This window comes from Thermobia domestica, chromosome 10 (genome assembly GCF_964235325.1).
Source record: "Thermobia domestica chromosome 10, izTheDome1.hap1.1, whole genome shotgun sequence".
NCBI lineage: Eukaryota > Metazoa > Arthropoda > Insecta > Zygentoma > Lepismatidae > Thermobia > Thermobia domestica.
In genome coordinates this window covers 36,813,551-36,837,690 of record NC_137463.1, presented here as the reverse complement: position 1 = coordinate 36,837,690, position 24,140 = coordinate 36,813,551, and the positions used below count along the sequence as shown (strand labels likewise).

Genomic DNA, 24,140 nt, shown 5'->3' with positions numbered 1-24,140 from the left:
ATAAAAATTTATCAGTCATTCTATTACACAGCTTCCAACGCTTCTCGAAATCACTTTGAGGGCACTTAATGTCACTCTCACACTGCGAAGAACATCCAGAGAAAGAATTTCCATTCCATAACTGTTCGTATCATAATTATAAAGTGCTTCGTTTGATGGTTTAGAACGCAATACCTCGTACAGGTTCTTCACGTCACGAAGAGCGTATCCGGCTTGCTACACCTAACTTTGAAAAGACGATAAATATAAAAATCGGGCAAGAACGGGCAGTAGATCACAACTGTATTTCGAAGTACATATATCAAACTACACCATGACGAAAGATCTCAATACAGACATGAACGTACATTTTTAAATCTCAATTTCAATTTCCAATAGCAGTTCTTCAATACGTGAATACTTCGACTCTCTAGAAATGCTTCTACAGAACAGCAACGTAAACCAATCAATCAAAACTTTAGTCAAACAGCAAGTACATATACATACCTTTACTCATAGCTTATTTTGCGATTGTTCGTTGCCTTTTCGCATGCGCAATTAAACCGCAAACCTTACGTTCATACTACCCCAATTCAGCGCGCTATAAAACAGATAATGAACTATCAATTTTGAAGTGCTGCTGCCGCCACTATATGCTGTTATCCGTGTTTACTGATACGCAGCAAGAAACCTTATTTATTACTTAACACAACTGTGCTGTTCGAATGTAGATTAGACGTAGTTGCCAAAACTACTTTTTTCCAGTCAGATTCTGATTCTGGCCCACTGTGCGGTGAACTCCTCGAGGCCAAAGAGGGTCCTCTGGTTTTCCATCTTCTCTAGCCCTTAATATACATAGCGTACATTTTAGGGATATTCAATTCTGGATTCAGATAATCTTTGAATGTACTTTATCGATAGTAATGTGATTCAACTCGAGTTATTTTGTTAATTAAGTTCAGTTACGGTTTTTTTAATTTTAATATCCCTTATTATTATTATTATTATTATTATTATTATTATTATTATTATTATTATTATTATTATTATTATTATTATTATTATTATTATTATTGACTGGTCCTTCACCTCGTTTATCACATTCAACCTTACTAGTTTGTGTTAGCTTTGCAACTGCTGACCTCACTACTTTTGTTAATTGACTGTGTATGAAGGAAGAAAACTTTATATACTTGCACTTTCTCGCTATTAAAGGAAGAAAAAAGTGATTGCTTTTTGGTAGTATTGATGTTTTACTCTTTGCAGTCTTCTGTTTTGGGTTAGAAAAAAGTAATGTGTCTAGCTATGTGTTATTCTCTTTCAAATTGCAGTTTCAAAGAACCATATAATGCTCTTAATATGTCTTTCCGTTGTTCATTGGTGAAAGAAGAAAAGGTACAGTATCACCACACTCAATTGTTCTGTTTTGAGCAATGGAAGATCTGAAGAAGACCACGAACTTGATGGATCTTCGTAAGCTGGTTTACACATTTCATGAGAAGAAATAGTGTCGCATTTGTGTCCTGTGTCGCATATGTCCAAAATACCACTTGTACCCAAATCTCATATTCACTGACAAGCCAGTAGTAAAATAACGAAGTTCTGAAGAATGAATTACATAATGTGATCTGTCGTTTCACTTCATTAGGATTAGGAGCGGCTTTAGGATTTTAATTTTTTGTAAGCTCGCTCCATAGTTTATGGATACATATACGCATTTCATTAATTAATTACAGTATGAAATTACTTTTACAGTAGTGGTTGATGCTATCTGTTAAATAATTATCTACCATTAATATAAATAGTGTAAAATATATATATATATTTACTCTTTATTGTGTCTTTTAGTGTTTTTATATTTTTCAAAATTTTTGGATAGGCCCGTCCCTACCCGGCCTACCCGCTAAAGCCGCCACTGATTAGGATATATATCTTAACACCTCATCGAGGGATTCCCGGCGGGAGCTCATGTGGTTCAGATTCCACATTAATCAATAGGTCCACGTCTCAAATAGCCTCGCTGCTGAACGGGATGTTAAATTCAAATGTCATCCTCATCGAAGGATACAAAAGCAAGTGAAAAGCAATAAAAAACGAAGTCTTAAAACAGTTCATTTGCGCGGTTAGCAAAAACAAATCAAAAATATTCAGCACATAGCTAATTCGTTTTTGTCCTGTTACGGCCAAGTAACTTTTTAACCTTTGTTATGGAAAAAAATTTAAAAAGCATAAATAGAAGACAAAAAAGACATCAAATAGTCTATTATATATAAACACTACACCTTCTTTTAATATTACACAATGGTTTATTGTATTCAAAAATCAAAGGCGTAAATCAGTTTACACTCTCTCGAGACCCAATTTCCAACACCACAAATAAGCGTAACTTCATTTCTGCCTTCTTCTTATCTCAAACATGGTCGTTTGTTGAGATATGTATTTCCTCTTTTTATTAGCAACTCTCGCATTAATAGGAACTGAGCATTGGCGATTTGATAGCAACAAGATATCACCGTTTTACATGCTCTAACCGACTTACTTCAAGAATGCATTTTTTGAGTTACGTCCTTTCATGGTCTTGACAACAAATTATGCTTAGATATTCGGTGACGATAATATTCTAATAAATGAAATGGTAGAATGAATAAAGTGGGGAAAAAGCAAGTGAAACCTGAGAAAACTCATGCACATGGTGTTTGTCCACCCAAAGTCTACTTGCATGAGCTGGGATACAGCCAGGGATTCCAGAGGTAAACGCTGTACTACTGAGGTCCCCATGGTCCCGAATACTAAGCATACTTATCCATTATAATTTTATAGTTAACAACTATCTTGAAACAAAATACAAGTGAGTTGTTGGTTTAAGGTTGTAGTAGCAATAGGATTGATACAAAAGTAAAGGAAACCAAAAATTAAAATCACAATAGATATAAAACTTTATATTACAGATCTTTATTTGGCAAAAAGCAGATAAATAGGCACATATAAAAATTTAATAATATTAATAATAATAATACTTTAATACATTTACAAAATATCTACATGAACTAGTATGAAAGTAATGCCTCCAATTTTTAAACTCGTCTGTTCCTTCTCATCAGTTCATTTTCCCAATCGAAACACTGCAGGATATCACGACTAGAAAATTGCATGCAATCATGGAAAAAGAATTCTGTTAGAAAATTATAGATCCATATGCTAGGGCGTAACCAAAAACAAAGAGAGAAGGGGTGATAATTACCATGTCAAAGAATAGCACTTATATATAGTACATACATATATAGCCCTACAGCATTATGTGGCATTATATAGTGTCACATATACTGACCTTGAAAATACAGAAATCAAGCGAGTTAAAAGTAAGCTTCTGACAAATATGTTTGTTTCAACAAGACTGAAAATACTTATTTTTTGTGACAAATTATTTTTTTTTAAAAAAATCATATTAATGGAAATCGCAAATGGAACATAATACTTGTACGCAGAACCCATTTTTGATATTAGGCCTACTGTACTAAGGAGGTATTAGAGCTGGGTTAGCCTTCTCCCCTGACTGCACCACTGCAGATACGTTACAGTATGTTCCCTACACGTTGGCAGATAATTAAAGAACAGAGATTATAAGTACGTGCTTCCTTTTGGGCTGCCAATTACTGGATGATTGATATTTTAATTTAATACGTGGCTTCACGGTTCCAAATGTTTGTAGACTTCGCGAAGGGACTCTTCAACTAAAAGAATGCAGTTCACAATGTTAACCCGATAGTGAGTTTTATATAGTGATTTGTTGAACGGCGAAAGGAAACAAAAGCATATATATCTCAACGAAGATTTTGTTTAAGAGTACACAGGTCTATTAAAACGTGCGGAATAATGTAGTACTTCCATTTTATATTTGTTTCCAATAGTATTCGAGTATGGAGTAAAAAGTAGTACACTATTTGCAGACAACGCCGCCGACTTTCCAAAATTTATGTGGGTGCATATCAATGGCGGGACGTGTTAGCCTATATATTTTCAGGGAAGCCTTGATATTTGATTGATTTATTTTTAGTTAAAAACTTTTTATGAACACTGTCATAAAGGGCTGTGTTGTGATAAAGTAAAATATACCGGTAATATAAGGATAAGTTAAGGCTGTCCTAACTCAGTCGGTAATACAGCTGACTTAAACGCAAGAGAAATGGGTACAAACCCGGGTACAAACTAAAACTTTTCTGGTTGCGCCGCATCCACAAGATTATTTGTTTGGGTACCGGAGCCCCGGCGCACCCACGTAGTCAGCACGCATGTTTCCAGATGACATTGAGTTGGTAGCACAAAATAAAGAGGGAACTTACAAGACTTTTGAGCAAGAAACTGAAGAAAAGATAAAAATGAAATGAAATGAAATCTTTTAAGTTTTACGTTCCACGGTTATTTTCTAGGCTAAAGGAGACAGTGATGATGAGAAATGGAGCAAATGGTGGAATGAAGAAAGTGGGAGGAAATTGGAGTACCCCCCGAGAAAACCTATGCACACCTGAAGAAAAGACGTCCTAAAATAGATATTCAATTACATAATAGACGTGACTGTTTGTGCATAAATGTGAGGTGACTGCTGCAGAGGGGTTGTGCAAATTTAGATTACTCATAGTTCGTGTGTTAATTTTATGGACTATACAGTAAATAAATGTAAATATAAGCTGACATCGAAATACTGCACCCAGTGCTCAAAGTACTTGATAGACGAGAGTGGTATTCATTTCTATAAAGAAACAAAAGTATCACTGGCGGAGTGTTGATATTCTGCATGCAGAATATACTACATGTATAGTAATTTTCCTTTTTAATGCAGGTCATTCCTATCTATTGAAACAAAAAAAAAGTGCTTAATTCATATCCTGACTGCTAAAGGTGCAAGTAATGCAATAAGAATATAAAATATCGTGAACTCAAATAATTTGTTGTGGAGAAAACAAGTAGTTCACCGGGTCAATGATTAATGACAAGGTCATGTTATACGAACTGGATATTCTGTCTACTGTGCTTCATCACAGATTTACTTTCAAACTTCGGAAAGTATTTTTTTTAAATCCTGTCCGTTATGAAGAGGTTACCAAGACGTTAAAGGGTGGAGACTGTCCATATCTATATCTCACAATGCACATAAAAGGGAGAGTTCTGTCCTATTATGGAGGTGTCCGTTAAGGGGGCGGACTACTAAATATTTTTCAAAAGTTAACAATTTTTCTTTTGCCAGTTTTTCGTAAATGAAAAGAGATAATGAAATGTAACTTGCCTCAATAATAGATAATGTTATTCTACACTGGAAAATACGAATCGGAAGAATTTTCAGTGTTATCATTCATAGAAATTACAGTGTGATCAGAATTTGAATTACCCAAAAATCTAGGTTAAGACAACGACTATAAAAATGAACTCAACGATAATCGATGACTTATCATGCTGTCTATGTTCCTTGTTAATTACCTTTTAAATAATATTTGTATTTATTTTGTAATAACTTATTTACTTTGTAATAACGTATGTAAGTCATTACAAAATAAATACAAATATTACTTAAAAAGTAATTAACAAGGAACACAGACAGCATGATACGTCATCAATTACCGTTGAGTCCATTTTTCTAGTCGTTGTCTTAACCTAGATTTTTGGGTAATTCAAATTCTGGTCACACTGTAATTTCTATGAATGGCAACACTGAAAATTCTTCCGATTCCTATTTTCGGTTGTACAATAACATTATCTTTACTGAGGTAAGTTACATTTCATTATCTCTTTTCACTTACGAAAAACGGGCAAAAGAAAAATTGTTAGCTTTTAAAAAATATTTAGTAGTCTACCGCTTTAAGGAAGATTTCGTTGTATCTGAATGACACTAAGAAAAGATAATCATTTAAGCAGATAAAACAATCAGCACTGAATTTAATTCCTCCAACTTACCCGCGAACCTTTAATTGAGGGAACAAATAGTAACCGAAAAAAAAGAAGAAGCATTACTTTTTGATCACTCCTTGTAATATGACAAGAATACTTAAATACGTTTTGAATTAATATTTGTTTTATGATCACAGATGAAGTTTTTAGAGACCTCTAATACTCGAGTCTCTTTCCTTGATGACCACGCGGAATGGTTGAGGTCTCATTGCTGCTCCTTCGATGGCTTCAGTGCAAGGGGGTGGCTGATCGGGAGGAATACTGAAGTTGTACTTTTGCAGAAGGGTTGTAAAGAAAAGGTAAACAGCATATTTTGCAAAATTCTCTCCAAGACAACGTCTTCGACCTAAAATATGAAAACAAAATAAGAACAATAAAAAACATTCACCTTTACAACAAAAAAGATCTTAACAATTATTTCATAACCAGTACGTTATAAAAGTATACCAATTGTAATATAATGATGCAAGAAGTAAGCGCAATTTCATTACAGCCAAACCTCAAACCTCAACTTTTAACTACGTAATATATATCATTTATTTTTTCATGAAAGGTAATTTTGGTCAGGGTTGTAACGGATGGTATACAAGGGTATACACTAAGAAGAAAATCGTAGTGACATACGTAAAAACGTAGGTTAGATGCATAAATCCGGTAGTTTTTGGACTTAACGTACAACCATATGTAACATACTGCAGCAAACGTAAAACTAAAAACGTATGTTTTATACGTCTGGCCACTGTTCGCCTCAATTGCTACCTGAAGATCTTCATTTTATACATGCATTGGTCTTTCGGCACGTGGTGCGTTTTCGAGTGTTTCGTCACCGTCCTTAAACTTGTTAATCCACCGCTGCACTGTCCATGTAATCACTAGGGATGGCCAGAACCGGTTCCTTCGGGTCTGAACGGATCCAGGTCTGGAACCGTTTTTTCGGATCTAGGTCCGGAACCGGTTCCCAAGATTCGGTTCTGGAACCTGTTCTTCGGGCCCAGGTCAGGAACCGATTCTTCGGATCCAGGTCTGCAACCGGTTCCCAAGATTCGGTTCTGGAACCGGGTTTTCGGATCCAGGTCTGGAACCGGTTCTAAAAACCGAATTTTAAGGAACCGGTTCCCCGGTTCCGCTGGAACCGAAAATTTGTGACCATCTCTACGCTAAACCCGAGCTGCTGGCAGGCTGTGAACAATGTGCTAGATGAAATGGTGAAATCGACAAGCAAGAGCCCAGGCGGCGGCCACTTGTCTTATTTGGCTAAATAAACTGGGTAACTGGCAAACTCATTGGCTAAACAGGCAAATTGGCCAACTCATTTGGCTAAACATCCACTGGTGGACCAATTTTTTTTCTGGAAGCACAAGCGGGTCTGGGCGGGGAGGGCACAAGCGCATGGTCCTCTTTGCAGTGTTTTGAAGGTGAACTTTGTGCCTCCTTTACGGTTCTTTGGGGGCTTTCGGATCAAGGTTTGGAACCGTTTCCTAAGATTCGGTTCTAGAATCAGGTTTTCAGATCCAGATCTGGAACCGGTTCCTAAGATCCGATTCTGGAACCGGGTTTTCAGATCCAGATCTGAAAGCGGTTCCTTAGATCCGGTTATGGAACCGGGCCTTCGGATCCAGGTCTGGAACCGGTTCCTAAGATCCGGTTATGGAAACGGGTTTTCGGATTCAGCTCCGGAACCGGTTCCAGAACCATTTCTGAAAACCGGAGCTCCGAGAACCGGTTCCTCGCGGAACCGATTCCGCTGGAACCGGAAATCTGTGGCCATCCCTAGTAATCACGACACCCTCAACAAAGGCCTGGCATAACTTCCGTTTCGCTACAGTGGCGTTTGACCCCAGTTTGAACTCGTACAGCATACACGCACTTATGACTCTCTGTGGAGGTCCCATGTTCACTCTGTCCTTACGCAAGTTCACGGTATATCAGAACTGAAACAACCAGGTAGTATGTTGGATATACCCACACCAACAACCGATTTTCACCTTATCTCCATTCGCATTCCACTTACGGTGTTAGGGCCAATGGAACACAGACCTCCACTAAAAAAACGACAGAACTTTCTTAGTTACCTTTATAACATCAATATTACCCTTTTTATTTAAAAAAAAACGTACGACATTCGGTACATAAACTCGAAATTTAAGAAAATACATGTTTTATCGTTTTGAGACATTCTGCTTGTAGCCTAGGGGCGATATGGGACCATTTCTATAATATCCAAACTTCCCGTTCTATATTTAGAAAGTGCCGAATGTAAGGACTCATCGCTTGTTGCAGATGTAAAATTATGCATTTAAACTCATAATTAAAACCAAGGAAACGCGCGTTCTCAAAAATTTCACTTCTGACGGAATAAAGGAAGCAATTTCTACAATCTTGCAATTACTAGTTTCATATTTATTACATGTTATGCTTCCCGCAAGGAAAAACGGGCATTTCTGCTCGTTCTTTTTGTAAATGCTATTCTATAAGTACACTACGCATGCAATTTGATCACATGCAATGTGTCTTATTATTACCCCTTGTGCCGTCAAAATTAATCAATTTTGCAAGTTATTTCTACTGAATAATGCCCATATGCATATACATGTTACATGGAAGATATCGTCATATCTAATAGGGTTTACACAAAGTATGCCTATCATGTACGGAATTAATACGTAAAAATACACTACAAAAGAGTCGATAAAATAAAAGTTATAGTAAGACACTGACAATCTGAGAGAAAATGTTTGAATTATACAAAATTATTCGCGTTTAATGGGAAAATGAAAATGAAAATCTTTGAGCTTATTGTCCCACGATTAAACCCTTTAGGCTAAATGAGACGGTAATTAAGACCCTGACTTACTAAAAATAATTTTAAAAAGTAACCCTTTTTCTTTTGCTTGTTTTTCATATGTGAAAGGAGATATTGAAACGCAACTTATCACAATCATAGATAATGTTATTCTACAACAGAAAATATTAACCTGAAGAATTTTCAGTGTTGACATCCACAAGAAATACAGTGTTGCCAGAATAACATTTACCCCAAACACTAAGTTAAGGCAGCGACTAGGGGAACGAACTCAACTGCATTTGATTACGTATCATGCTGTCTTAAAATCCTGTGAACTACATTCTAAATAACATTATTATTTAATTTTAACCATTTAGTGTGCAGTGTTGCTCTCAAGCAACATCGCATTCTGTTGCGTTATCCGCACGAATTATAACTACAGTGATAATTTAATTGGCATTATTGCTTTCATACAGTATTCATACATGCACATGATTTTAGAGTCCTTTCTTTACATATTTCTAATCTTTATCAACAGGGGACAGTCAAAGTTAGTCTTGTAGAAGCTTTATCTCCTAAGTTCCGCGAAAGTTTCATTTTTTATTTTTTAATTGTGGTTTCTTGCTCTGTAGGAAATATTTAAACGAAACTGCTGGTAATTATTGAGAGTATTCTTATGATATTTGACCATAATAGGGCAATGCTGCTCAGTAGCTAAACATAAGACCTATTTTATGGCAATGTCGCTTTGAAATAAACACCCTGTATTTTGTAACCAAACTACAAAAATACTTTAAAAATTACGAAATTATGATCAGGAAGACATGGTTGAACCATAAAAGCAAACTAAATATTTTAATGTTATGCTATCAATGCTTGCCAATTAAAGGGTTAATAACTGCATGTTAAAACTACTTTGTTTATTACAAATTAAATACAACTTCTATTTAAAAAGTAGTTCACAGGATTTCAAGACAACATGATACTAATCAAATGCAGTTGAGTTCGTTTCTCTAGTCGCTGCCTGAACTTAGATTTTGAGGGAAATGTTATTCTGGCAACACTGAAAATTCTTCAGGTTCATATTTTCTATTGTAGAATAACATTTTCCATAGTTGTGATAAGTTGCATTTTAATATCTCCTTTCACTTATAAAAAACAAGCAAAAGAAAAATGGCAAAATTTTGTAACAGAATATTTTGGCGCAGCTTAACAGAGGTCATTCGTAGCACCAAGCAATGGCTCACGTACCACAGGTTAAGACACTATGGCCTAAAGCAGGGCGAAAAATTTCCGGTCGCCATTGCCGACTAGAAATTCAGAGCTGGTGAACAGTGTCCAGTAGGAATGGTTTCTGCCTAAACTCACAGGACTGCGCAGTGTCTGTTTCGCACAAAAATAATAATCACTGAATGGGAGAAAACACGAAATGTAAAGTCTTCACAACAGACATGGAAAGTGAGGTATTCACAACGTTGAAATTCGCCCCTCTTTTCCCACTCTCAATGAAAAATATAAGAAATTTTAAACATATATATGGATCGTCCAATTCAAAATTCATTATCCTGAATGTAATCGTCTGGTTTGGAAATTTTATACCCTGATGTAAACTCTTTCTTTGTCAAACCAAAGGCCGTAGGGCGGGAGAAGGGGGATACCTCTCATAATTTGTACATTGAGAGATATTGGTGACCATCATTTTTGGATTGGAGAGTGTGTCTGTCTTTGAAATTTTGCGGCCTTTCCTAAAGTAAACCTGATCACCATTTACTCAGCACACTGAACAGAGGTGATTTAAATTTAATTCTGATCTGTCACAAGTTTTAGTGTAATAATGAAAAACAATATTACTTACCACCTCCAAATTGGCATAACCAATCGTCTTTAATAAGTTGACCATTTTCTAGAAACCGTTCTGGTTTGAAGAGATGTGGTTCTTTATAATGATATGGATCCATGTGCACGCTGTAAGTGTTTACAAAGAAACCTGTACCCTGAAAAATAATGTTTAAAACATAGAAATTAACGTTCAAGGAAAATTTCTTGTTTGAGACCGTAATTAGAGTTTGTTTTATCTTGGCATACTTGCCGCCAGTGCTCTTGGTTGGCCTTTAAAGTATTTTCTGCTGGCATTCACTTGAACGTTTTAATCCAAGAGATGTCTTATTGGTTTTGTCGTGTAGGTGACGTTATTTGTCAGCCAGCCAATCAGATAAGGGCATTGCTATTTGGCGGCTACTTGAAACGCTTAGTTGCCACACGCGAACAAGTGTATTACAGTGATTTGTGAGTAGTGTGGCGTTTTCGCTATGTCTCCTAGGATATTCTAACTCTCAGCTTAACTGCAGCGTGGCAACAACACGTTGCAGACAGTGGCGGATCCAGGACCGACTTCTGGGTGGGCGGTGGGTTGTCATACTGCTACTTTTAAGGGCTCCAAACTTTGGGATGGGTTTTATTTATGTATAAAAATAAGAAAATTTCCTCTTCTGGGGGGACGATTGCCCCGATCGCCCCCCCCCCCCTGGATCCGACCCTGGTTGCAGACTGATCCATCCTTTAGGAGGAAAGCGTGCCAAGATAAAACAAACATACTCTAAGTAGTTAGACTTATTCGACATTCGTGCAATGGCGCATCTAGGCCAGGATTGGGGGGCCTAGGGCCCCCAGTTTTTTCAGTGACAAAATAATTTAAGCTATTATTCATATATTTTTCAAAGTTTATATATACCTATCATAGTCTGGGTACTGGCTGCCTCCCCTCCCCCAGTTTTTACCTTCTAGATCCGCCACTGAATTCGTGTTTATTCTTGAGTAACTTAGTTGATTGTACCTGCAATTAGTGAAGTCAGTGGTCGAAGTGAGACGGTATGCGGTGGTATGTGGTGGTATGTCATACCGCCTCTGGTTTTTCAGTGATCAAGACATACCGTCACTGGAGAGTAGATGCTAAATACCTTTAATAAATCCATTTCTATATACAGTAATTGACGAATAACTTTGCACGCATAAAGATTTTATTTCTTATGAAGAAATCATTTCCAAGTTGACAACACCGATATTCTTCTTATCTTTCTCCTACATTTTGTTTTCAAAATGAGGTGTCTTCAAAGAAATTAATTTAGTTTATATTTTGATGTGTCATATTGAATTTTCTTTCTTATGTATGTGCGTGGTCTTGCCTTAATGCATATAAATGTCGTGCTTTTAGCATGGGCGGATTTAGGGTTTGTCCACTGTGGGGGGTCGGATCTTTTGGGGGTTTGGATTACCTCTCAGTCGAGTGAGGGGTCCGGCAGTTTTCTCGCAAGAAATAGTTAATATAAAAACTCGGATTTTAAAGCATTTTCGTGTATAATTCTCTATAATACAATATAAGAGAATTTTCTAATTTTTTTTTTCAGAAAGTTGTTGGCGGGGATCAAAGTCTCTCCATGCTCCCTCCCCCAATAACTACAAAGAAGCTCTCCAATCATTTTTAGTCATTATGTAAATAGAAATACAATATTTTAGGCAATATACCCTTACTGTACTTCAACATTTAGATAGCTGGTATATCCAGTCAGAATCGTAATAAAACATGCCGCCTCTGCTATTTTTTCACTTCGAACTCTGAATGAAGCTATTCGTTTAACTGCACTTAAAGGATATTCCACGGGGAGAGTAAAATGACGTGAGAGAAGAAATCATTAAGAGTCCCTATCACTGCGAAATTAAAATACCGCTAATTTTTCAGTAATTATGTGATATCATCAAATAGATAAAATATAATCAAAAAGTGGATCAAGACCTCCCTAGACGATATTATTTTGCATGGTGTACCGTTATCACGAGTCACCTAGTAGCTTTCCGTTTGCAGTTATTTAGAAACGCGAAAATAAATGCCGATTTTCTAAATGGCGGGAAATCGAAAGCAGATAAATGAGTCGTCATAACGGTATCTCACGCAAAATAACATTGTCTAGGGAGGTACTGTTCCACTTTTCGATTATCTTTTATCTATTTGAAGATATCGTATAATTACTGTAAAATTAGCGGTACTTAAATTTCGCAGTGATGAGGCCTCTTAAGCGTATGATAGAAACAGGAATAAAGGCCCTAAGTTTCCTCAGAGTGAAAAGGACGAATCAGAGGCGCAACCACAGGGTCCATTGAGCCCGAAACCCCTCCCCAAAACTTCTTAGCTAAACTATACTTGTTTAACAAGGAAATTATTGATGTAGCGTGAAAATTTCATCTTGCACTTCACCTGTACTCTTTCTCTTATAAAAGCAACCTAGTTTTATTACTTTTTTTTCTGGAAATATAGGTGGAAGTATTTTACATTACTTATCGTCTTCGCGGATGCAAAATAATACTCGTTCAATATTATATAGATGTAATGGCTTGTCATAGTATTTGACCCCAGAAAGTTTTGACATCTCCCAACAAAAATTCCTAGGTCCGCGCCCGCGACGAATAATGATACATTTCTGAATAAAATCTCATCTTATTGGAGGAAAATGATTAGAAATCTGAATTTCCTATTGAGAGGAAAGTTTAGCGTAATACATGTGATAAAGATGTATTTTCTGAATTTGAATTTTGGAGCTTTTTTGTGGCTAAGCGGTTAACTTACGCATCTCTGGCGTGAGAGACTCAGGTTCGGTTCCGGCGGGAGTTCATGTGGTTCGAATCCCACGTTAAACTGTAGATCCATGTTTCATATAGCTGAAGGGACGTTAAACTCAAAATAAATTTACACTTTTTTTCGAAAATTTACTCATCTTTCGTTCAAAACAAAAACGAACTTACCTTTGGTATTTTATATCCCATAATTTCAGTGTCTTCAACTGCAAATCGCGGCACAAGAGGAAGAACACTGCTGCTTCTGTAGATTTCATTTAGTGTGCTAAAGTGTAAGGTAATCTGAAAATTTGTAATACATGTTTTAGCGCGTTTTTCACAGTACAACTTTGTTAAAAGTAATGGCAATGTTCTACATACACATTGAAATTATTTTGTTACTTGTTAATTATTCGTATACCATCTTGTTACATGACTTCAGAAGCGTGGATCTCATCATGCATAGCTATAGTGGGAAATAGTATAGATTATCATTTTGAAAATGTAGAGAGTCGAGACTAGAACTATGATATTTAAAAAAAAAGCCATAAACTTTCATTATGTTTTAACAAAGAAATGATGGTAGCAACCGAGTTTGGCTGTACAATCTAAAATGTAGCATGCTTCTTTATTGTTTGCGATAGGCTAATGCACTAGAGACTATTCACACATTAGGCAACAAAGCAGTTTTCCAAGTTCTAAAATTGAAAATTTTGGTATGTGAGTTGATAATTTTTGATAGGGGAAAAGCATGAACTAAACATTTACTTAAGATTTCACTTCCAGTATACGACTTGTATCCCTACTACATTCAAGTATATTTTTTAAACAGATATTGAAATCGTATTTTAAATTTATTTATTTTTATCAACATGAATGAACGATTAATCTTATAGCCAAACTTTATTCTGCTATTGCTATTTAGTCTGAGATTGATAGCAATTTCACCTCTTCAGAAGCTAAGTTGGTAAAACTATGGAATCCTCAGTATCATAGATTACAGCAAAATATACTAGGTGTAGATAGTATCACCAATATACTTAACAAAGAAAATATTATATACGGAACCAACACTTAATACTACAAAAAATTTCGTAGATTTCGAGCTTTCTTGGCTTTCACTTGAAAACACTTTAACATCAGATGCTGGACATGTCCGCCAATTTGTTGGAGGCATAATTTCATCAAACTCGCTACCATGACCATCACTTAACTTCGAGCATCAATTAAGGTAGGATAGAATAGCCCTGTTGAGAGTACATAAAAAAGTAGTATGATGAGTTAAGATTTAGGTAAGATTTTAATAGAAATTGAAGTCCCAAGATGTAACATGCTATTCTAACACAAGTAATACGCAGATTGTTATTTACATACTCATTACTTTGGTTCGTCATCATAGTTCTCCTTCAATTCAGTGATGTTTCAAAAATAGGCAATATATGAAATATTACCTAGTTTATATATGAAATAAGTCTTTACCTTCACATTTCACAGTTTTGTCTATAGACTAAAGCTAATGGATTATAGACATGCAAATGAATATTATGAAATAAAATTTGGGAAGAAGCGGAGGAAAAACGAAAAACCGCGGAAAGAATGACCATCTCAATCTCAAATGGCCATCAAGCAAAGTCTCCTCACTCCAAAGGTGAGCACTCTAAAAATGAGAGACCGTGGTTCTTCTTTCTCTTTATTGATAATCGTTGTGGGTTTATCGCCATAAGCACATGATCTAAGACATTTAATGAACTGTTTCTCTGTTGGCTTGGTACTTAGAGTTGGTGTACTTGGTAACAGCTTTGGAACCTTCAATATCTGCGTGCTTGGCAAGTTCACCAGGCAAAAGAAGGCTCATAGTTGCTTGGATTTTCCGACTGGTGATAGTTGAACGCTTGTTGTAATGGGTCACACGAGAAGCTTCAGCAGGAATACGCTCAAAGACATCGTTGACAAAACTGTTCATGACACTCATAGCTTTGCTGGATATACCAGTGTCAGGATGGACTTGCTTCAAAACTTTGTAGTTGTAAATGGCATAATGTAAATCTACCTCTGCTCCCTATTCTTATTCCTATCTTCCTTAGAAATGTTTTTATGGTCTTTACCAGCTTTTTTGCTGCCTTTCCGATGGCATAATGATTCTTTCAGCGAACTTCTATATGAGTTACGAATGTCTATACCTTAAGTTTTTTGCTTCAGGTAAAGTAACGATTAAAATCTACAAACGCAACATTGCGAATAGATCTTCTAGCATTGCAATACTGTTGTACCTTGCAGCGTTTCGAGGGCTGACAGTGTCCTCATCTTTAGGCAAATGTAATGGGGCAATAAATTGTGTGGAATATGTACTTCATGTGTGTGTGATTGGACTCTTCTGATTGCTGGTTGAAATGGCGGAATATGATTGGTGTTCATGTTTGACTCACAAGGGACATGCTTCGGTTCGAACGCGAGGATCATCATAAAACTTGGTAGACATATACAGGACTAAGTACTGAACACTGTACGGGGAGTTATTTCCGTGTAAAATTCGTTTTCCGCGGACAGCGCTACCTATCCTTCGAAACACGAGCAGTTAGATTCCGCGTTGTAGGCGCTGAGTGAAGATCAGTTAGGTGCGTTAGTGTGTGGTAGTAAGCTCCAATTAGTGTTAGGTATGGTAGACTGTGTGCAAAAATGGAACGAGCTCTTGGCATTAACCGCCTTCATGTAGTCGGACTGTTAAAAGGCAAACTAACGCGCAAATTTAAAGATCAGACGTCAGTTGGAGTGAAAGATGAGTCATTTGCTACATTCCAGTGCAATGTAATTGTTCGTGATATAATTTTTGCTTGTTTCTAAAGATTTTCAATGAAAGTCGGCGACATTTTGAACTCCGATAATCCAACTTCTTTTGTCGCTTGGAAAGCCCAGCACTGTAAATGCCAGTAATGTACTGATACACCATGTTTTCTGATGACTTCACATTTCACTGTTTGGAGTTTCATTTCCCGATTCTCTCTGAATGAAGCAAAGTTCGTATACAGCGCGTATCCATAATCCAAATATTTTTGCAGTCATTTAACGAAATAAGTTTCTTATGTCATTCCAGAAGCTTTCTATATGAGTTGCATCCTCCTTCATGAAAATCTTTTTAGATACTCTGGATTTTCTCTTCCGCAAACTGCGAAAAACATCTGTACTTTTCAGTTTTCGTGCTGGAGATACGTCGTACTCGCTTTGACTATTGTCTTATTCCCGCTATGGAATACTGTCTTAATCCGGTTCTGAACTGCTATCATAGATGTCTTCCTGTGCCTTGCCATTTTCTTCATAATATCTGTAGAGCGTCGATGATACTTAAAGTGCACAAAATGTCTCCATGACTCAACTTCTCTGCCGTTTGATCCATAATTTTGCGCCTTAGTTTGCTTTTTTAACAGTTCAATTACAGGAAAGGAGTTGATGCCAACAGCCCGCCTCATTTTTCCACACTGACTACCACGCATCATATTAATTGAAGCTTACTACCACACACTGACGCACCTAACTGACCTTCACTCAGCGCCTATAACGCAGAATTTAACTGCTAGTGTTTCGAAGGATAGGGGGCGCTGTCGGCAGAAAACGAATTTTACACGGGAATGACTCCCCCTACAGTATTCAGTACTTAGTCCTGTATATGTCTACCAAGTTTTATGTTGATCCTCGCGTTCGAACCGAAACATGTCCTTGTCAGTTGGAATTCTGTGTCTCTGTTAAGGTTCGTTTTTTCTTGCTTGATTTCAACATCTTCCTTTATCCTCCTATCGCAAACTCTTGAGCACTTTGCTATTATTTTAGTATCTGTGAATAAAATCTTATATTTCTGATTGATGCCAGAATTTTTCTGGTTGGTTTAATCTGATGTAATTGTTGTGTTCTTTGCAAATGGCTTCAATGGTCCTTCCTGTTTGTCCAATATATGCCTTGCCACATTCACATGGAATACGGTAAATCCCATATATTTGAAGGCCCAGATCTTCTTTGGCTGATCGCAGTAAGTTTTTTATTTCTGCTGGAGATTTATATATTGTTCTGATATTGTACCTGGTGAATAGTCTGCTAAGCTTTCCAGGAGTATTGCCAGTGCAAAGGAGACAGATTGTGTTCTTCCGTTCTTCACTTGTAGAGTTTTCTGTACTTTTTTCCTTGTAGTTAATATCTTTTGTTTTGGCTCTTTCCAGGGCCATATTTATACCTCTCATTGAGTATCCATTCTGGAGCATGGGGGTGCGAAGTCGCTCTATTCCTTGTTAGACAATCCTTGTTGGAAATGTAGAACGCTCTATGTGCTATGACGCAACGCGATCTTCCAAATACGACCGAAAATGACTTAGTTACCGCTTAACTGTTGTTGTTTAAGTACAAAGTTTCTTTCAGCACCGAGACTATATCAAACGTGGATCTGGAACCCAAATCACCGTAAAATGCGTTGAAATTTCAAGGCTCCTCTACCGCAAATCGAATCCAGGACCTCAAAAACGCGCTCGCTATACCAGCGAAGAAGGTTGTTACTGCTTAACATTCTGAAAGAAATCATGAATTGATTATAAGTCTGCATTGAGAAGTCGCGCATAAATCGCTTTTGTGTTTGTGTATATGAATTTGAAATTGAAGTAACTCTTATGAGCTCTTGAAAGTTTAACCTAGTCAGAACAACCTCTGAGGAAAAGCTTCTGTAGTCAGTTATTCCCGTTTCAGAAACCTATGGTAAAAACCAAAGATAGGATACGAAATATATTTAAGCTTTCTTTACATTAAATAGGACAGGAAATTCATTTAAGCTTTCTATGCATTAACCTTTAACCTTACCCAGGAAGCGCAATATCCTCTCTACTTGATGAAGTAAAACCCAGAGAGGATATTAACACGAGAACAGAAACACGAGTGGTCACTGTTCAACATGATTGGACATCTCTCAAATACTGTGTAGCTTTTTGCTGGAAAGTATATGTTTGTAAAATGTATTATAAAAATCCAATTTAGGATCAAACAAATATACAGTAGTGTGCAAAACTTAAGGATGAAAATACGTTTCGCGTGCTGTGTCACTTTTAAGTGGCATAGATTGGCGATACTTGAACCATATATAGAACGTAGTGCTACAGTATGATACATGAGATATCAGGAAGAAACACGTGATTAGAAGAACAAAAATGACACCTTCATACAGAGATAATAACTCATTCTGAAGTCACTGCGACTCATTTTAGTCCTGACATTACAGGATTAAAATGTCCTTAGAATAGTATATGATCACAACAGATAGCAATACATGCTTTGCAACATGCTCCCATACTGCTTACAAGGGTGATAATGAGTTGTCGTGGTATAGAGTTCCATTCCTCTAGTAACACTGTTGACAACTGTTGGATAGTCCTTGATGCGTGTGGACGTGCTACAAGATATATCTCCACAACGTTCTCGATGGGATTCAAATTGGAGGAGTGGGAAGGCTAGTCCATTCACCGAGCTCGGCCACCTGAGCTGTTTGGTGCCGTTACTCAATACCATCCGTAAAGATGAAATCAAGACTGATTGCATTTCTGAAACGACGCACGTAAGGAAGGAGTATAATCACAATAATCTTGACCGATGAATGTACCGCGTTTAAAACTTTGGAGTTCGCTATGTGCATGCAAAATTTCAAGGACAGTGAGGCCCGGTCTCCCAATACAAGAACACCTAGACCCCCAAAATTATCATATTTGACGATGTTCATTGCTCCATTGCGTGTTCCCACCTCTCCCTAGATGAGTGCACGTCCAGAAACACCATTCAGACTGAATCTGATCTCGTCTGAAAAGAGAATGCGAACCCACGCCTTCTCTGTTCAGTTCTGGTGTTTTGGCACCATCGCAAACGGTTCCGGTGATTGCGGATGTCAATAGAACGTAGATCGTCGATCAAAGAGACCACATTAATGTAGTTAGTATGTCCTGTAAAGTGTGAGATTGAACGCCTTGCAGGTCTGTTAGTGCTTACAATTGCAGACGCTGTTTGAAGTCGGTTTCTTCTTCCCTGGAGTGCAATGCAGAGGTCGTCTGCTGCTGTAGTTGACTATAGTCGACCGCCATCTTTCCTTTGCATAATATTGCATATGGTTCCGAACGCTCTTCACGTGAAGCAATGCTGCGGACAATAACAAATTCCTGGACCACAGTTGTTATACGTTTGCCTTCTTCCAATTTTCCGGTAATTTTACCCCGCGTGAAGTCATTCAAATGTTGTGTCTGAAGCGTTGTTGTGAATAACTCCACCACAACGCACCTTAACAGTTCTCTGACTGAGACAATTATTTCATATCTTTAATTCGAATTCAACCGCTTAGTGTTGAAGGAACAGTCCTGTTCGGCGCTACGATCAAGCTGACGTCAAGCCATGCAATGCCTTGCTCCGTGCGTACGTTTAGGAGACTTCTGGCAGCATATTGCCGGGCTTTCTTTAATTTCGACAGACTACCTAATATTTTATATTACTTTCTCTATCTCGTCCTTAAGTTTTGCACACCAGTGTAGCACTTTTAAAAATAATTTCGTACGTGTCCGTTCACATTTACAGTATATTATAAAACACTCCTCTTTTTACGTTAAATTTAGAGTACGACTTTTACTGTGTCTTGCTGCATTCTGTGTCTTCAAGTCCTTTTTTCAGTAACATACCTGCTCATATCAGCTACAGTTGGAAGAATATCTCTGCCTATTTCATTGTCTATTTCTTCCTGCACTTTCGATTGTACTTCTGGGTTGAGAATCATGTACATTATGCCAAAACTCAAAGTGTTGCTCGAAGTATCCACTCCGCCCAAGAATAAATCTAAACATATGTCGTTGATGATGGCATCTGCAACATAGAAATAGTGATTGGATAATTCTAACAAATTACAATCGTCACCATCTATAACATCACGTTAACGTGAGCTTTTCTTACTACAAGGTGAGCCAAAAGTCACAAAGGGGATATAATTGTGAATATTTTTTATTTATCATTATTTTCTATAGATATTTTACAGTTTTAAACGCCAAGAATGGGACATTGTTTACACTTATGCGCGGAATATAATCTCAGGTGAGTGTTCACCACTATGAACTTCACAGATAGGAGCCCCGCATAGCACATGATTCATGACAGGGATTAACACTTCTGGTCCGAATGCCCCTTATTTCTGCACAAATATTACCCTTGAGGCTATTTGAAGGACAAAGTGTATGTGAACAAACCCTAAACAATTTATAAAAGTACACCATTTTTGTATTATATTATAGAAAATGTAAAATACTCTTCTAATTTGAAACTAAATTAAAAATAAAAATTTTGATAAAAGTATACACCATTTTGGTAAAACAGTAGGACGTCGATAATCTGAACATCAAAAATCCGAACTCGGTCCCTAGAAGCTTTTTACATTTTGTGTTAGCGCTAGCGATAAACAAACAATAGAGGTGTTCGTCGGCGTTGTGTGAAGTCACTGTTTTTACAAAAGCTTATTCATATGTGTTTGTCATACATATTTTTATTTTTATTTTCCCTTAGGCCTATACAAGTTAAATTTTAAGTGTGAGTTACACGCACAGTGTAATTTAGTGTGCCTGGAGGTTCTTCAGAAACATTAAATGTAAGTTTCTCAACTCAAATATTTGACTTATCTTCTGATAAAAATTCTTGAAGTTTAAGAACACCTATATAATAAAGTCTTTGTATCATTTCAATCCAGCTAAAGGTAATAAATTTATATGTATTAAACTAAAATTAAAAGTATTTACCTGTTAATGGTGTATCCTTATTCTCTTCTCGTTCTTGTAATAAGCCATCGACAAAATCTCGTGTAATGCCCTTTCTGTAAGACTTTTTGTGACCGTCTAGTATCTCCTACGAAACGAAATATTTAGTTTAACGTCCCAATGATCATCCTCTTTTACATCAGTGATAACTCAAAATGAGTGAAAATGGAAGAATTAGGACAGCAAAGACAGATGGTCAATCGAGAAAACTCATAGCTACAAACTACCATGGTCTGCGATTCAGGATATCTTTGTACCAGAAGTAATTAAGAAAAATATAACATTTCCAAATCAAGATATACTAGTTTCTGTAAGTCTTTACCAAGCCTTATCATTCCTTAAGTAAATATAACTATTCAAATTAAGATTTATTGTAATCAACGTAACATAATCTGTATTTCCAACGAACTTAAAAAGCTCGTTACTGAATTTTCTGTCTGTGTGTCTGTTTGTCTGTCCGTCCGTTATTTGTGACATTTTCAATTTTGAGCCCTGCATTCGATAGAGCATCAAAAACTATCAGAGAAAGTGATTAAATTTTTCGTGTCACTCTTACTGTTCCCGAGATATTGGGCAAAAATGGCCGATTTCCAGAGATTTAAGGAGTCATATCTCGTAAACCGTAAGTCATAGAGAGATCACATTGGTGTTGATTAATATCTAAAAGGATGCTAAATATTTTGGTACCAAATAGTAACCGGTGGACACTGTCCAACTGACCACTGGTATGGCCAATGGCCACCAATTATTATCGGTTTACCATCCTCTTAGGTATTGATTAACACCAATATCACCTCCCTATGATTTACCGTTCCCGTGATATTGACCAAAAATGACCAATTTCTAGATATTTAAGGATCCATAGCTCGGGAACCGTAAGTTGTAAGAGAGATGATATTGATGTTGACCTAAGAGGATGGTAAATATTTTGGTACCAAATAGAAACCGGTGGCCACTGGCCAATTGGATAGTATCCATCAATTAATATCGGTACGAAAATGTTTAACATTCTATTAAGGATTGATTAACACCAATATCATCTCTCTATGACTTACCGTTCCCGTGATATTGGCTAAAACATAGTTCCGATTTCAGGAGATTTAAGAAGCCAAATCTCGGGAACCGTAAGTCATAGAGAGATGATATTTTGCTATTTTTTACGAGAAAGAGAAGAAGGTGCGGATAAAAAGATATACTTTTACATCTAGGAACAATGACAGTTATCCTTCCCACTCCATCTCTCCATTCTCTTTAAGTTCGTCCTGGCAATGCTCTTGGAGCATTCTCAACTGATATTATTCTATTACGTAAACGTTTAGCACTAGTATTGCAAAGTAGGTTCCATACGAGTAGTTCTTTAAATGGACCTATAACTTTTAAGTTGCATCTTAGAAACAACTTCACTATTCTTGATAGTTCAATTAAATTATTTGAAAGTGCGATCATGCGAGCCTTTTTTATGTAAGAGGAAATCGCTATTTATAACAGACAGTCATAATTTTGACTCCTAATTCTTTATTGCATTTCAATATCCCATGTTCAACGTATTACACACTCTGAGCTATTAGTTGTGTACCATTGTACTGTACCAACGTTTCCGTAATTCTCTTTCTTGCGTGTTTAATAGGGGTGAGAAGCAATATTAATATATCACATATTGTAATCAACTATATTGTATAATAAATGGATATGTATTAAGTTATGTAGGATTTTTTATGCCCTTTAGTATTTCCTTGCAAAACGCAACTACTGATATTAACATTACATATTACTGTTGCACCAAGTTCTGCAAACTTTTTTGGTTCCATAGTATTCACGAAGATAAGATAATTATTTAAATTTGTGTTCAACAAATTATTTTATTAAATAGTGCAAATTATTGGCGTTCTGAGGTATTTCTTAAGAAAAGAAAAATTGAACATCTAAAATTAACATTCATTTTTAGTATCCCTCAAGGAAGGAAAAGTTTTAAAATATTGCACTAAATTCTGTAAGACTTTTCTTTGTTCGTTAGAATTTTCTAAGAAAACAAACCTACTTAAGTCCACATTCAATAATACTGTTGTGTAATATTCTGTAAGCTTTTCTTTTCTATAGTATTTTCGAAGACAAGAAAAGGAGAATTATTTAATATTCAACAAATCATTACGCCAAGTTCTGTAAATTTCTTTGTAGGGAAAATCCGGGACGCTACTAAATTACGATAATATCTGTAATGTTTAAATTGAAAAGAAGTTTCATATATTAATTTACTTTCTTCCATTAGATACAGTTGTTCAAGTATTACCTAATCAAGTTTTTAGTCATTTTAGTAGATCTCCTCCCTAGTTAAACAAACGTAAGCAGATGATTTACCCTCTCTCCCCAAATAAGCAAAATATGTTTTTTGTTTCGTGACTTTCAGAGTCTGTTTTAGCTCATTCAAGTTATGATGCTTCCTTTCACAATACATTTTTCTTCTTGAATGGTCAGCGGAAAATTACCAAAAATATCGGTCAGGGATTATTGATTAGAATATTTCAGAAGCAAGATGCAGATTGAAACAAATTACTAAAGATAACAATAAGATTGAACTGTAAAACCTTTTGCCCTTTTCCCAATGAAACGAATGTTTCGTTCAATGTCGAAGTAGTTAAATCGTGAACTTAATTAAATCCATGTTTGATGTGTTCAAGTTTGCCATACTCACGTCAGAAGTTGAAGAGAATAATTATATACCTAATCCTGTGGAAAAAGCAAACTTTAATATTCCCTTCCTTTCTTCTTTGCTGAAATCCGGGACGTTTAAGCGTCCCGAGAGATATTTTCGGGACGCCGGGACGCAGATCTCGATTCCGTGACAGTCCCGGATTTTTCAGGACGAATGGCAACTCTATTTCTTTGCTCTCGTGATATTTCCAACAAAGAGACATTCTATTAAAATTAACATTCAAGTATATTATTCTACCAAATTTTGTAAGGTTTCTTGTTGTTCTCTAGTATTTCCTCAGAAACAAAAATATTTTAACTATTCAAATTAACATTTATCA

At 36.4% G+C, this 24,140-nt stretch overlaps 1 protein-coding gene and 1 pseudogene across 1 annotated transcript in view; both read right to left on the bottom strand.

Moving 5' to 3' along the window:
* Positions 1-6,065: 6,065 nt before the first annotated feature.
* On the bottom strand, positions 6,066-13,519 carry LOC145661432 (farnesoate epoxidase pseudogene; annotated as a pseudogene).
* Positions 10,669-24,140, bottom strand: part of LOC145661963 (methyl farnesoate epoxidase-like) — a 43,451-nt gene continuing 29,979 nt past the window's right edge. Inside the window, exons 4-7 of the mRNA XM_081727311.1 lie at positions 21,094-21,199; positions 19,993-20,173; positions 13,499-13,612; positions 10,669-10,698 (exon numbers count right to left, since the gene is read on the bottom strand). Coding sequence (XP_081583437.1) covers positions 13,588-13,612; positions 19,993-20,173; positions 21,094-21,199 — 312 coding nt within the window. The 3' untranslated portion in view covers positions 10,669-10,698; positions 13,499-13,587. The remainder of the gene's footprint in view (positions 10,699-13,498; positions 13,613-19,992; positions 20,174-21,093; positions 21,200-24,140) is intronic.